At 35.4% G+C, this 15,717-nt stretch overlaps 1 protein-coding gene across 10 annotated transcripts in view; it reads right to left on the bottom strand.

Annotated features, from left to right (window-relative positions):
• Nucleotides 1-15,717, bottom strand: part of PICALM (phosphatidylinositol binding clathrin assembly protein) — a 95,206-nt gene that overhangs the window by 8,809 nt on the left and 70,680 nt on the right. For 5 of the 10 annotated variants that reach the window (XM_052662308.1, XM_052662315.1, XM_052662317.1 and 2 more), the window contains 7 exons: nt 13,685-13,792; nt 11,922-12,053; nt 11,796-11,826; nt 11,517-11,616; nt 8,339-8,362; nt 6,930-6,989; nt 5,327-5,431 (listed from right to left, as the gene is read on the bottom strand). In XM_052662308.1, the coding sequence (XP_052518268.1) occupies nt 5,327-5,431; nt 6,930-6,989; nt 8,339-8,362; nt 11,517-11,616; nt 11,796-11,826; nt 11,922-12,053; nt 13,685-13,792 (560 nt within the window). The remainder of the gene's footprint in view (nt 1-5,326; nt 5,432-6,929; nt 6,990-8,338; nt 8,363-11,516; nt 11,617-11,795; nt 11,827-11,921; nt 12,054-13,684; nt 13,793-15,717) is intronic. The other 5 variants (XM_052662316.1, XM_052662312.1, XM_052662307.1 and 2 more) reach the window with 3 other exon arrangements.

Here is a 15,717-nt window from a genome sequence, read left to right as displayed (position 1 = left end):
AACTCTTTGCGACCCCATGGACTGTAGCCTACCAAGCTCCTCTGTCCATGGGATTTTCCAGGCAATAGTACTGGAGTGGGTTGCCATTTCCTTCTCCAGGGTATCTTCCTGACCCAGGGATTGAACCCGGGTCTCTGGCATTGTAGACAGATGCTTTACCGCCTGAGCCACCAGGGAATTTAAAAAAAAGAAGAAGAAAGCAAAACTGGGCTAACTGTCTTCATGCTTAGTAACATAATTGCTACATTACTGCAATATAGAATGACTTTACAAACTATTAACCGGTAATGTACATTTCAATTTATATACCAGGATGTACCAGTGTTTATATAAAGCACAAGCCCAGAGAGGGCAGTAAGAGTCCCCATTCTCCCCAAGTTAATAAACACACTAGTAACTGTTAACAGGAAATAAAATAGTGTGAGGAAGCATGGAAGAGAAGAAAAAAAAGCATTAGCCATACGGTTCTAGTATTCTCCATACAGTCAAACAAACAGAAATATGCACTCATGTAGAGCACTAAAAAAAAAAAAGCTACATTAGTCATGAAACAGAACATCTCTAAGCTGTGTGAAAATATTTTTAAAAATATAGAATTAGCACAAAATGTGAACAGAACAGAGTAAGTGTATAGGTCTACAGGAACATTAGAGTATGGTCGATAAGAGAGCAGGAGCTATAAGGTACATCTTTAGTAAGTAACGGCTCCCAAAAGAAATACTTCAAGAAATAGGAAGACTTCTGACAATAGTAGGAGAACTGGGATTTGATTAAAAGATTCTATTTTGATGGGATTTCGCTTGTATTTATAAACTATTATTTATTTTATACTGTATAAAGAGACATCTTTGCCTCAAAGAATTTTTATTGAAACAAAGAAAGCAAAGCAATGAGAGAACAACTAAAAGGTTTAAATTAAACATTAAGAAAAATTATTTTGTTTACTGCTACCACTGAACGGCCAAAGTTAATAAAAGAAACTAGCTTTGTTGTTGTTCAGTTGCTCAGTCACGTCCAACTCTTTGCAACCCCATAGACGGCAGCACGCCAGGCTTTCCTGTCCTTTACTATCTCCCGGGGCTTGCTCAAACTCACGTCCATTGAGTCAGTGATGCCATCCAACCACCTTGTCCTCTGCCGTCCCCTTTTCGTCCTGCCTTCTCTCTTTCCCAACATCAAGGTCTTTTCCAATGAGCTGGGCCTTCGCATCAGGTGGCCAAAGTATCGGAGTTTCAGCTTCAGCATCAGTCCTTCCAATGACTATTTAGGACTGATTTCCTTTAGGATGGACTGGTTTGATCTCCATGCAGTTCAGGGGACTCTCAAGAGTCTTCTCCAACAAAACAGTTCACAAGCATCAATCCTTTAGCACTCAGCTTTCTTTCCTTATGGTCTAGCTCTCACAACCATACATGACTATTGGAAAACCCATAGCTTTGACTAGATGAACCTTGTTGGCAAAGCAACGTCTCTACTTTTTTAATATGCTGTCTAGGTTGGTCATAGCTTTTCTTCCAAGGAGCAAGCGTCTTTTAATTTCATGGCTGCAGTCACCATCCACAGTGATTTTAGAGCCGAAGGAAAAAAAATCTGTCACTGTTTCCATTGTCTCCCCATCTATTTGCCCCAAAGTGATGGGACCAGAAGAAACTAGCTAAGAATTATTAAAAACTAAAGCTTGAGAAAATCTTTCCTACTCCAAAGATAGTTTAATTCTTAAATGATTAAAAATATTCAATCATGAAATTAAAGGCATTTTCATTCCTCAGGTTAGTCACCTAACATTTTAGCTTACAGTCTTTAGCGAAGAATTTAAACCAATTTTGCATACTGCTATAAATTACTACAATGTTTATAAGTAAGTAAAAAGATACATCAATGAGAAACAGAGTAAGTGACACAATGGAAAAGGTAAGTTTTCAACCAAATTCCCTTCTTTGACAAATAATGTTCAAAACCTGTTATGAGTCAGGCACCATTTTAGGAACCATGAACATAAAAGTTATACAAGCTTGCCTCTGTGAGGGTTACAGTCTAATATAGGCAACTCTCACTAGGTCAAATGGATGGATGGAGCAATGAATGGACAAATGGACGAACTGACAGATGCTAAGTAGTGACAAATTCTATAAAGAAGAATAATGCAGAATAGGTAAAAGAACTTCAAATCTCAGGAGAATGGAAAAGGGATGAGAGATAACTTAGAACGAGTAAAGAGCAAATCCACTTTATGACAGACAAAAGTTCTTCTAGAAAAGACAAACAGCAGAAGAACACTGGATAATCACCGAGAATTGTGAATGCATGCAGCTGGAAGGACACGAATGTTCTACTTACTCATTATTATTTCAAAGAGGGAAATTCTGTGAGGTAGTTCTTAAGACAAAAGAAAAGCTGAGGGTGTATCTTACATGTTCAGTTATATCAGATTCATCTCCTTAGACTTTTGAGTCTGGAGATAAGATGCTACAAATACTGCCTACAGAAGTTTACTCCAGTATCTACACATGGATTAAACTAGGAAGGCAAGAAAGGTTCCCATCTGGGTCAAGGATTATAGACTGCGAAAAGGGAGGGGCTAAGAAGAGCAGAGGAATGATTAGTGGGACACTGTCCTAAGATCTATGGAAAACAAAGAGGGGAAAGGAATCAAGAGCAACATTATAACATTTAAGATTCTGACTTTCAGCTGGTTCAAATAACTCTGTAAGAAGAAGTCCAAAGCCTCTTTGAACCACTTCACTGCCACCCAATCTTCTTTTCCTCGTCATCAATTTGCCTTCTTCATTTGCTTTTCTCAACCAGTAATATTTAAAATTACCTACTGACTTCAAATTTGATTTTTCAACTAGAAGCTTGTTTCCAAATGTTCTCATTCTCTTCTGGGAGAAAGTAATTAGAAAAGGGCAGTTCTATCACTATTTCATTTATATACTTGGAAATTCTTGCACTGTTTTTGGTGTTTTGGTGACAGTTAACATGGATTTCAAAAGGAAACAAGATATAAAACCTGTGTTAAGAACTGATGCCAGGGGGCTAGCAATTTTTTTTAAGGTAGATTCTCTTTTACTAAGATTTGTTTTAAACTATTAAAAACACACACCAAAAACCCTCATGGCACAATGTTTCAAGGTTAAAAATATCATCCAAAACTGTATAGGATGCTCTTGACAACTACAGTTATAGTTATATCTTAGATACATAAATATAGTTTATAATCTAACAGGAAACCCAGGAATTAGCAGAGTGGTTCACTATGGGCACAGGAAGACAGTAGTGGCGTAGTGGCCACATGGGCTGAGCAACAGCAGTAGAGAGTACCGTGGCACAAATGAGCACTGGACCAGGAAGGAGCTAAGTAGCATTTCACCATTTGTTTAGTTTAGTTGAAGAACCTTTCCAAATCTCAACTTTTTAAAAATAAAGAATGGTGACACTAGTGATAGGAGGCCCATCTACCTTAAACATTAGTTTGAGAATGAGGTAATGCATGTGAAAGTGTTTGCAAACTGTCAGGTAGCACCCAAGCTTAGTAACAGTATATTCTGTTTCTGAGATAGGAGCTTGCAAGACAAGACCCACACTAGGTGCAGGGTTTCAGCTATGCATCAGGGAAAATTAGGTGGTTAGTGGTTACCAGTATATTTACAGCCCCAAAATACAGTTGGTTTTTTTTTCCTCTAAATACATTTAAGTTCTTTATCACTTGGTCTTGTAACAGTAAAAACCCAAAGCAATTTTTAAAAATAAACTACATGTACCTGAAGTTAAAAATGTGGGTAACAAAGAAAAAACTAAAAAAAAAAAAAAGAAAAATAGGAAGACATATAAACTAAAGAAAGGATCTACATCAAAAGTTAAGGAAATTATCAACAGCTTAATGTTATCAAAATCAATACATTTCTTTAACAGTATTCAGCCAAATTCAGAACTGCTGCTGGTAAAAGATGGAAAAGAAAGAAAATATAAATACCCATAATCTAATTTATAAAAACAAATGCATAAGAAAGATAACTGCATCAATTACCTCATCTGCCAACTAACTTCATTATAAATACTTAACTGTTTGAGGAGCAGGAAGAAAAGGGCACTTTAACATGGACAAATGGGAACAAAAGAGGCATCTGGGGAAATACATGAAATTCAGAGAACACAGATTTTACCACTCAATCAGAATTAAATTCACTATCCACTTCCAGTCACTGGCACTGCCCAAGACATCAATTTATTAAATGAGTTCAATACTCAAAAAGGCTGAAAAATGAACGGTCTCTTCTGCTTCACTGGTCTATGAGATACATATAGACTAACTTAACTGGATCAATACAAACTAATTTTTGCAATGTTAACACTGCATACACTGGCAAGTGTAAAACTACCTGCATTCAAGTGGAGAAGGAATAATAAGTCCATCAACAAACATGCTCATGAATGCTTTCAAACAGCATTAAACATATAAAAGAACCAATCAGTTGGCACTGGAAGCCACGAAAGGGGGTGACTTTTACAATCACATGTCAGTACTTCCCAACTGTTAAACGATATAAGCAGGGTCACAGAGAGGGATAAGCCAACCTATCTCTTTACAAAGGTCTCATCCCACAGGATGTCATCAGAGAGGTGAACAACAAAGAAACTTCTCTCCTCTCCTAACCATAATGAGAGAAGCATTTTTCAAAAAAAAATCCAGATTTCCCTGATGCTAACAATAGTGAGATGAAAAAGAAAGTGAATATCCAGGTGAATTTTCATGAACTGAAGAAGGCCTTAGAAACATCTGGAGAGAAAAGTCCTTCCTGTGAAGAAATTAGGTCAGGGTGGCATTTCAAGCTTTTTTGCTCTTTTGTGGGGAGAGGGGTATCTGTTTTTAAATATGATCTTCAGCAGGAGAAAGCTATCTAATGAAAAAATAGCATTCGCAACTTTTGAAGACTTGTCAAGTTTCACAGATATCTCAATGGCAACACTTCACTGTGGCATTCAAGCCAAGAACTGAGTTCTGAGCTCAAGGTTTCTAAGGCCAACAGAGAAGAGCACACATCAGAACTGTTATCAGAAAGAAGGTTTCTTAACTGGCCCCACCAACTATAAGTTATCAAGACTTTTCCATCTTTACCTATTTGTAATCTGCTTATCCTTTCTTTCCAAATAGTCGACATACCTAAAAGCTCTAACATGAGAAAGATACACGAAGAAAGTATCATCCTCCATGAAGGGAAATAATGCTAACAACTTGTTTTTTTGAGCTGCATAAAAGGATTTTTTGGTATTATATTTCTTCCACATCAAGCACAGTATAAGTTACGTGCAGCATGTTAATTAGTACCTGTGCTCCTGATACAGGGCCAAAAGGGTTTGGTGGTCTCATGACAGGCTGGCTGTATATTAAGCTTGGTTGTGTCATTACAGGTACACTTCCCATTTGAGGAGGCTAAAAAGACGAAAAACAAAAATTCTCAAGTTAAAGGATGCTGACTCACATTTTCCTTATTATAAGTAAGTAAACAAGGATGATGATGATGTACTAGTACATCTGAATTAACTCAAAGGGTAAATGTCTATAAATGCAAATAAGACTGACAGCTAAAAATTTTAAGAGAATTTTTTTTGTATGGAAAATCTTTCATGTGCTTATTTTATAAAGTTTACCAAAAAACTCAACTTTTTCTATATGAATTACAAAATTCAAACTACAATAAACAGACAAAATAATTTAGACCAAAAAAAATTTCCAAATTTGTCATCTTTAGACATAGGGAAACTTAAAACTATAAAATGGCTAAGACATTTCAAAGTAAATTGCCTTTGTTCATCAAATCCAGTTCTTATACCATAATGCAAGTAAGCACAAGGGAAAATAGTTGATTCTTTGAAGAAGTTTACCTTCAACAGTTCTTTCATTTTATTTTACACATTTTTAGAGAAAACCAAGAAGAGGCTTAAATTACATACACAGATGTTAGTTCATTCTTAAATAATTAAAAATAAATCTCAAACAACCATCTTTTTAAAAATTACCATTCCACGATATAAAATTAACATAAGTGACAGAACAGAGCACACACAGACCATCATATTATTTTGGTTAAAATGCAATGTTCTAAAATCTCATCTTTCTGCAAGTTCTATTTAACTTTTTAAGATGACTCCTATTTTCAGCGATTCACTTTTTGAGTTTTCTGTGTAGACACCCTTTTTATGTAATGACTGCTAATCCAAAAGCTTTTATGACACTTTTTCATATGCAGGGAAAGAGCTCCTGTCACTAAGACGTCAATAAAGAAGCAGCACAAGCAGCCTCAGCAGCAATGCCGATGGGTGGGCACTGCCTCCCGGCAGCAAGCTTCCCAGAATGTGCAGGGGGCTGAAGCTACTACACCTTCATCTCTTATTTGAGTCTGTATATTAAGAAAGCTGGGAGAGTAAGAGCAGTTTATAATGTGGGTTGTGGGCAGCTTAAAAGTTTAAACACTGTTTCTGCACTATACCAATCATGTCATAGGAAAATTTCTCTGGCCTTCACTAAACTAAATTTACTCCCTACACAATGCAAGAAATATCAACTCCCCACATCCACTATCGTAGTATTAAGGTTATAAGACCTCACTGGTATTAATATAAGGTCAAAGCAACAGAGACTTGGAGTTAACATTAATGTTTAAATGAGTTCACAATGAAGTATAAATGACTAACAAAACTTATGAGAGGAAAAATAAGCCAAGTAATACAGTAAACATTAATAAATGATATTTGTTGTATAATAAATGTTCTAGAAATACTTATGAAACCTATGCTGTGGCACAAGGTTCTGTGCTAGTTACTAAGGGTATATGTGGCACTAACTCTTTTTTCAGTTAAATTTGGAAATAAATACATGTTAAATGCAGGTCAACCGATTTTCAAAAAGCTGTGTTGGGAAAAATACTTACGATTCCATATCCTATCATGCCTGTTGGTGTAGTAGCAGGATAGGCCATTACAGGGGGGGCCTGACATGGTGAGAGAAAAGACAAACAAGCAAGTGTAACTCACATATGTCAATGGAGTCCAGGTAATTAATAGCTAAAAAGAATTGCTAAGACAGCTGTGATTAAAGGTGATATTTGTGTCTGTTAATAACTGTGTCAAGCTCAATGACAAAAGGTGTCTTAAAATTAGCAGAAAAGCAGAATTATTAGAAAGAAAAAATACCATTTAAACTTAGATGCAACAGTAATCTAAGATTTCAATGTGCTTTTACAGCATTAAAAATATTCAGATTTTTAGAAATACTCAAATCCTGCAACATAACGTCTGTCTCTCCCATAAAGATGTCTGCCCAGAAAAAGCAGCACAGTGAATGTTCCTAGGTGCTTCACTTCTGCAGCAAAGATAAAGCTTAAAGATTTCAAATCAATGAACAATCTGATCTTCCAAAAGACTAGTTTCTAAGGACCTCATTCACTTCTTTCAAATAAGCCCAAAGATTTCAAACCACTACGGAGTATGACTCAAGTTTGTATGTAGAGTATACATATTAGTATTCCAATTTATTCTGTAAATTATTTAAAATATCTTCTGCAAAGCACAAATTCAGAAGAGTAATACATTTTCAAGTCTGTTTATGCTTAAATGTCTAAAAGAACGATCTACCATAAGATGTCTAAGGTCCTTCCTCTTCCCACTTCAATTCATGCTTTGAAATATACGACCTCAGCAAAAATCATTTTAGATATATTTGCTGTCTTAACAACATTCCCTATGTGTTATCTTTTAATAAAAACTTAAGATGAAGACAGGTGAAAGACCAATAACACTGCTAAAACATAAAAAATAGATTATATGGCAATTTGAACATACACATGGAGAAGTTAAATGAAGCGTAGCTAAAGTGACTAGTTAGAAGCTTAGTATCTGAGTGAGCGTGTAGAGCTTATTGGTCTCCCCCTACTTAAGACCCAAGAGCTGCAAGAGCAGCAGACAAACTGCCCAGGACAGCAGAAGCCTGTGAGAGTTCATGCACCTGTGGTTTCCAACATTACCACAATCACCATTTCCCTTCATTCAGAAGTCATCAAGTGCATAGTGGAAGCACAGATACAAACACAGACGCCCAGCCATCTGGCAGCAAATGGCAGAATATTAAGCAAGAAAAAAAATTTGTATTTCCCATGCTACCGTCATCAGAATCAATTCTACAACAAACCCATGAAATCAGTAGATGCTAGGAAGAATTTTTGGCACATTGAAAATTTGAATGTGAAAACAAGTAATAGCTGGAAGGTTATGAGATTCTGCTACAGCAGTGGTTAATAGCATGCCAATTTATTGCAAAAAAGGCTAGTTTTTGGTCACTTACGTATTGTGGAAAATGCATGCCATTCTGTTTTTCCCAGGGAGAACAATTACATAATGCAATAACACTGGATTAGAACAAGTACTTACACAACAGAAAATACACAGAGAGCATTTTAGTTCACATGTACATTCATTAACTACCTAGAATCCCTTGTATTTCCAGTATCTACTGGAAGAACATCTACACTAAAACACTATCAAGGTTGACAAGGGAAATTTAGTCTTTCGCATCATCCCCTTACTTACGTAAGAGTTTAATGATTTCAAGTGTCATTAAAATATAAAACCTATCGGTAGTACGAATAGTGTAAAGTTCAGTGCATACCATAAACAGGGATGCATTGTATAATGAATACCACAGAAAAAGAAGCAAGCAGTTAAAAGAGTTGGTAATGTAACATCATTATATATTTTAATAAAATATCAATAAATTTGTTTTAAATTTTTAAAAGTTTAAAAACCTTGACAGTGTTTAAAGATTAATAAAAAAGTTAGAAATGTAAAGAAATGTCATAAGCAGCAGTTTATCTAAGTAGTGAATCACATCACCAGCCCTAAATGTGAGTCATTAAAAAGAACCTCTATAAAATACATACATACAAATATTTTCACAACTCCTCAAGAGATGACGCACCTTACCATATACAACACAGCACCATAGATACGGTTTCTTATCAGCACATTCTAGATGGTTAGATGTCTATTACATTCTAATAGTCAATCTAAGGTCAAGTGTTATTTGCAAATTTCTACGATTTCATATAGATTAATACTAATTTAATACAAAATAAGAAACTAGTCATTGTATTTTTGTATCAGCATTCAGATTTATATCATGGTTCATATGTTATATCAATGTATGATTCACACCTAGAGGTGTGTTACAGTGGGAAAAACATTTGATTCAGAGTCAGAAGGGATGGATTTCAATTTAAATCTGCTTCTGAGCTGCTTTCCACTTGAGGGGAAAAAAAAAATCACTTTACCCCTACAGTTGGGACAACAGCTGCTCCCAAGAGTGCACTAATTATAGAGTCAGGATAGTGTGTGTGAGTATGTGTGTGTAAAATGTAAACTATTTAAAATGTAAGGTTTTATTACTGGTGATGGTAGTGACCACTACCAGGAAAAAAGTTGTTGTTTAGTCACTAAGTCATGTCCAACTCTTTAGAGCCCATCAGGTTTCTCTGTCCATGGGATTTCCCAGGCAAAAGTGGGTTGCCATTTCCTTCTCCAGGGGAATCTTCCTGACCCAGGGATCAAACCCATTATCTCCTGCATTGGCAGGTAGATTCTTACTGCTGAGCCATCAGGGAAGCCCAGAGAAAAAGTACTGATTTTAAAAGGTGGCTAAATTTTAGTATTATTTTCCACTAATGAAGACTGAGATTAATAAAACTCTCTAGATAATGTCATGGAAAACTTTAACAGCACACTATTTTTAGCTCAGCCCTATATTTAATTTTTACAATTAACCCAAGGAAAACAGCAAAACAGCACAATGCTCTGGAGGAGATTTAATAACAAAAGTGGCTATAACAAGGGTATGAGGGTCTCTAAGAACAGGAAGGACAGAACATGCAAAATGCTGCTTATTAGCCCAAGTTTGCAAGAAAGCATGTTTCAAATTTTTCTACAAAAAGAAATTGGTTTTCTCTGACCCAGGAAGACATATTGGATTGGTAAAACAGTAGCTAACCAAGGGTATGGTACAGCCACAAAACTACTCAGGGACAACCATACCTTATGGTAATTAAAACTATTAGAACTTCTTTAGTATTAGATGCTAACTCATTGGTCCTCCCTGGAAGCTCAGACAGTAAACAATCTGCCTGCAATGCAGGAGACCCAGGTTTGATCTTTGGGTTGCAAAGATCCCCTGGAGAAGGAAATGGCAACCCTCTCTAGGATTCTTGCCTGGAGAATCTCTTAGACATTAATTATCATACAATTAATTTTCATTATTCATAGATTCTATATTTGCAAATTTGCTACAAACTAAAATTTGTAATCCCCAAATCAATACTTGTGAAGCTTTTTTTCATAGACATGTGCAAAGCAGTGAAAAATCTGTACCAGATACATCCAGTTCTAATAAGAAGATAACCAGAGGATGGAGAACTAGGGAACAATGCGGAATACTTGAAGAAGCTCTGGCTCTGGGGCCAGTTGGCCAGGTCTAGAGTTTCAACTTAGGTACCAATTAGCGGGGTGGTCAACTTAACACCTCTGAAACTCCTTTTCTCTTTTGTAAAATAAAATATCATCTACTAGAATAAATTTATTTAGGATTTAAGATTATAATCTATGTGAGATGTGTGAGTGTGTATACATACACAGCTGAAACTAGCTTTGTTAATACTGTCATCTAATTTTTATAGCCGATTCTCCTTATTTGCTGCACTTAAGGTTCAAAAGACCCTGATGCTGGGAAAGACTGAAGAGAGGAGAAGAAGGGGACCGACAGAGGACGAGATGGTTGGATGGCATCACCGACTCAACGGACATGAGTCTGAGTAAACTCCAGGAGTTGGTGATGGACAGGGAGGCCTGGCGTGCTGCAGTCCGTGGGGTCGCAAAGAGTCGAACATGACTGAGTGACTGAACTGAACTGAACTGAAGGTTCTTAAAGTCACCAGAACACTGAATTAGTGAACACTGAGCCATTTTTAGGGGAAACACTGTGTGAAATTAGCAACTGATTCAGTGTTAGACAAATAAATAACAGATTTGAAACCAGCAATAGAGAATAATAATTAAGAGCACAGCCTCTGAGGTAACGCTGCCCGAGTTCTAAAAACCCACCCCATCTCTTTTATTTGGGCTTATTACTTAATAATCCTATGTTTCCATTTCCTTATCTGTGAAATAGGATAATAATAGTTACTACCATATAAGGTTAATTTGAGGATTACATAAAACAAAACCACATATTATGTCAGAATGATGCCTGGCACAAAATAACTCTTAAGTAAACGTTAGCTACAAAAATGTACCTGGCAAATAATGTCAACCCAGCTTCCTTTAGAAGCTGAATGAAAGAAATAAAAATTACTTTTATTTCTTAAATTTTGTAACGACCTTTGCACTTATGCTTTATCGCTGCTTTAAACACATTTTCATGGTACATATTCACCCAAATTATTCATGTTAGTATATCATGAGATTTTCCAACTCACCATTGTTGCAGCATTCCACGCAGTTGTTGGTGCAACCTTTGGTTGCCAGTTAGATCCTCCAGTTAGCTTCTTTTCACCTGGCTGACTCCAATTTACATCACTTTAAATAAACACAAGTAAGATATAAATGTCTGTAATTATGAAGTTTTTTTACTATAAATTTAGATTGAACAGAGCATTTAAGATGCAGATGACACTTATGCACATACTTTCTTGAGATAAAAGTCAAACCAACCTCTAGATGGCACATGGGGGAAAAAATGCAAATTTAACACTCACTTCTTAGTGGTTCCATTTCCAATGCCAAGATCTAGGACAGGAGAAAAAGAAAGCATTTAAAAACTAGACTCATTTTTATAAAACAACTTATTGTAAAGAAGATTCAAGAATTCAAAAAATACTTACTGCCCACAAGGTTGGCTAAGGATGAATCCAAGTCATCAGATACTAACTTGTTAGGTGGGAGTTTGGCAACGGGAAGACTCTGGTTCTGAGAGGCCACTGTTGGTTTGAGAAGTCCACCTAGTTCATCAAAGCCTTAAAGTTACAAACAGATGAAATAGGATTTTGTAAGGAACTTTACAGAGCTACAGCTTTCTAAAGGAGGTCTCTGCCTTTTCTTCTTGTTTGTTTAATGGAAAAATCCTCTAAGAAAATGGGCACTAATAAATGCCCTTAAGTGGAAAAAGGAGAAATCCACCATTTCAAAGTAAATCGATTGAGACGGCTGTATGTACTTTGGCAGAATTCATTTGTCTCACGTCATAACGAAATTACATTAAAGTTACAGAGAATGAAGAAAGAAGCATTCAAGTAAACTACTCTTATTCCAAAACTGGGATGAGAAGGAAGGAATTAATCCTCCCCCTCAGCTGACAAAGTCTTCTGAAGACTCACTCACACTTGAAGAAATATAGGTAAAAAATACATCTCTGAAAAAACATTTCTTTTAAGAAACCGTATTTCATAGACTTTTTAATACTCTTCAAAGTGAAGAATGGAAGGTATATGTAAAACAGTATATTAGAACCAAGTGAAAATAAACCACTAGCTTATCTCTTTTCTTCTGTCTAAAAACTGCCTAAATTAAACCTAAGAAATAGCTAAACTACACTCTAATTGCACAGAATCATGTAGTAAACTAGGACATTGCTGAAAAATAAAATTCCTTAAGGTTCTTTCCTGAAGGGTAAAAGGTAAAACAAATCCAATCAACCAAGCCACCAAATGACTCAATAGCATAACCTAGGAATACTAGAGAAGTTGAAAAAGAAAGTCACCAAAAAGGGGGGCTTATAAAATATGAACTGGTTTCTATATCCTTTATCCTTCCTCCCAGTAAGACAAACTCGAGAGGAAAAAGTTAAATACATCAAAAATCATTGTAAACCTACCAGTGCACAGAAAAACATGAATTCCTAGTCTGTACATACTCTTTATAAGCTTGCTTCTTACTTTTGTATAAACACCTATTAATAACTGTATATTATGAAATTAACAGTATCTCAATGTTTAAATGGTCTGAATTTAATTACTACACTTACCACTCTACGATTAAGAACATAATTTAGTGTCAATTTTATAGGATTTCAACTTTTACAAACTTCAAATTAACAAGATACTAAGTGGAAACCTAGCTCTATAGGTCTATAAAGCTGTCTTAAGACAAATGAACAAGCATACTACAAAATGATTTTTAAAAAAAGGAAAAAAAAAGGCCCTGCACCCATAGCTCTGATATTTAATTATTTCAGCCATTCACTACACAGACTATTTCAATACATCAAGGTACCACAGGTAATACTTTCCTAGTTTTCAAAAAAGCCAATTTTATTTCAGTAAAAGTAAAAGTTATAGTGAGTAAAAAACAGAGCATTCTACACATGGTCACTAGTAATTGAGAACTCTAATCTAAGGAAAATCTCTTTTTTCTCTCTCTTAACACCTCGGGGAGAAACAGAATCTTCCCAGATTCAAAACTGCCACTAAAAAAAGAATAAAGGCTAATAGTCGCTTGAAATTTTCTTCCAGTCATTGGGGGAGGAGGACCCACTTCTTTGGCTATCCTAACTCCATCTATTTACCCATGGTAAAGTATCATTATCTGTCCTTACACAGACTCTAAACTAGAACACTAGAGTAAAGGTAATAAAGTAATTTTTTCTTACCCCCAGAATCTACAGTAATGTTGGTAGATTTATTTCCAAACACAGATTCAAAGTCAACATTAAGGCCAGCTGAAGGATGCGGCTGTGCAACTGGAGAAGGAGTGAACCCTAAGAGAAACCAAAATGGAAGCAGCTCAATCTTTAATAACTCTACATTTATAGATATCTAACAATGATGAAAATAGAGTGGAAAAAGCCCTGAATTCCCACAACAAAACACAAAGCCAACCCTTCAAGCAAAATGTTTCCTAGACTACCACATCTCCTTGTAGTGATTACATTTTCCAAAACAAAATCACCTCACTGACTAAGGAAATAAAAAAGTAGTAAAGTTGAATTACTAGTTTGTTTCATTACAAGATAACATTTTTGCTTATTTTTTACCTTAAATTTTTATGCTAACGATCTTTAAAAAAACCAAACACATCTAAAATTCTAGGATCTTGTACGAAACCAAAATTTAAAGGATCATCTGGGAATAAGAATTTTGTGGTGTTAAAAAAAAATAACTTAGTATCCCGAAAAGTCTTTCTCCCTCTCCCTACTCACCTTCCATATTTCTCGCCTTCCTTCCTTCAATGGTTATCAAAAGCTATACAGTTTAAGTTCACTTGTGAAGGAAGAGGATTCTTAAAAGTTATAACCCACTAATCCTTATGAATCCCTTGTGTCCAGATGTTTTTTGAATATTAAAAAAAAAGGACTATTTTCAACCATCTTCTAAGTTGAACTTTACTTCCCAAAGTGGGGCTGCCACATATATAATCAAATATACTGATTTAACTATCTACACTGAAACACAAGAACATAAAGGGAAAATTTATTCTCTCCTGTCAATGTTATGCTGATGCTAGCGGCATTCAGGTAAGACATCCAATTTATACAGAAACCAGGTAATGCTGAGGTAAATTTAAGATTTTCAGTTGTGTGAAGTTTTGTTTTTGTAAAGTGAGGTTCTGAATTTCTATAGGCTAACTAGAAGAATTAAAACCATCTAGACCTATTAGGGCTGTCACATGACTTGAGGAGCTTTCAATCACTGAGTCTATATTCAAGTAGAGAACAGCCTAGCAAGGATCACAAAGAAAGAATTCTTTCTCTTGTGGAAGGCTGGAATAAATGGCTATAATAAATTCCTTCCTTGTGGAAGGAATTCTCTTCCATCTCTAAATTTTATAAACTCATAATGTTAAAAAGTTTTAAATATCTGGTATTAGAAGATTAATAACTATATTTGAGAGAAATTAAACTTCTGAGCCCTAAACATAGACCCTTTCTTCCTGTCCCATTTTTCTGCTAAAGGCAATTTCAATCTGTAAGAATCTCACACTGAACTCTTAATGTACATGACCAGGATTTAAGGAAGTATAATAATGCTGTACTAAAAGGCTGATCTTAAAGAAAAAGGTAAAAACTAGGACAAGATTTGGTGACAAGTTCAAGAAGGTCCTCAAAGTCAGAGAAGCCAGAAAGGACTTTTTATTAACAGTGACTCACACAAGCTGGTATACATCAATAATACTACTGATAAAGTAGCATTTTACATCTGAGTATCAATATTCTGTAGAGGCAAAGATTTTTAATTGTACAAGTTTGATCTTACCCCATAGTCATTTAGCCCTTAAAATACTCTTAACTCAGACACTGGCCATACAATGAGAATACAACATTATCAAAATATAATTACATATACTGATTTAACAGTTCTCTGAAGTATACAAACTGTTTAAGAAATATACCACAGGCTTGCAAGTTCTTCTCAAAGCTCCTTACAAAAGGAACAGATGTATCTACTCAAGAAAGACAAAAATCTATCATGCTTTATAATTACATCCCCATGCTACACCATTACAGTGTAAGAAGCTTACAGTGTTCTTTAAATCCTAGAAACAATGTCTGAGCTATGGTATCATTTAATAAGAAAACAAAGGGAACAATAATTTGTAACTAGGACAGTATATCAAATTTCTATTTTCCTCTGATATCCTGTCTCAAATTCTTTCCAGAATTTTGTTAATCTTCAGAGATGAGCC

Source organism: Budorcas taxicolor, chromosome 25, assembly GCF_023091745.1.
Source record: "Budorcas taxicolor isolate Tak-1 chromosome 25, Takin1.1, whole genome shotgun sequence".
NCBI lineage: Eukaryota > Metazoa > Chordata > Mammalia > Artiodactyla > Bovidae > Budorcas > Budorcas taxicolor.
This window is presented reverse-complemented; position numbering and strand designations above follow the sequence as displayed.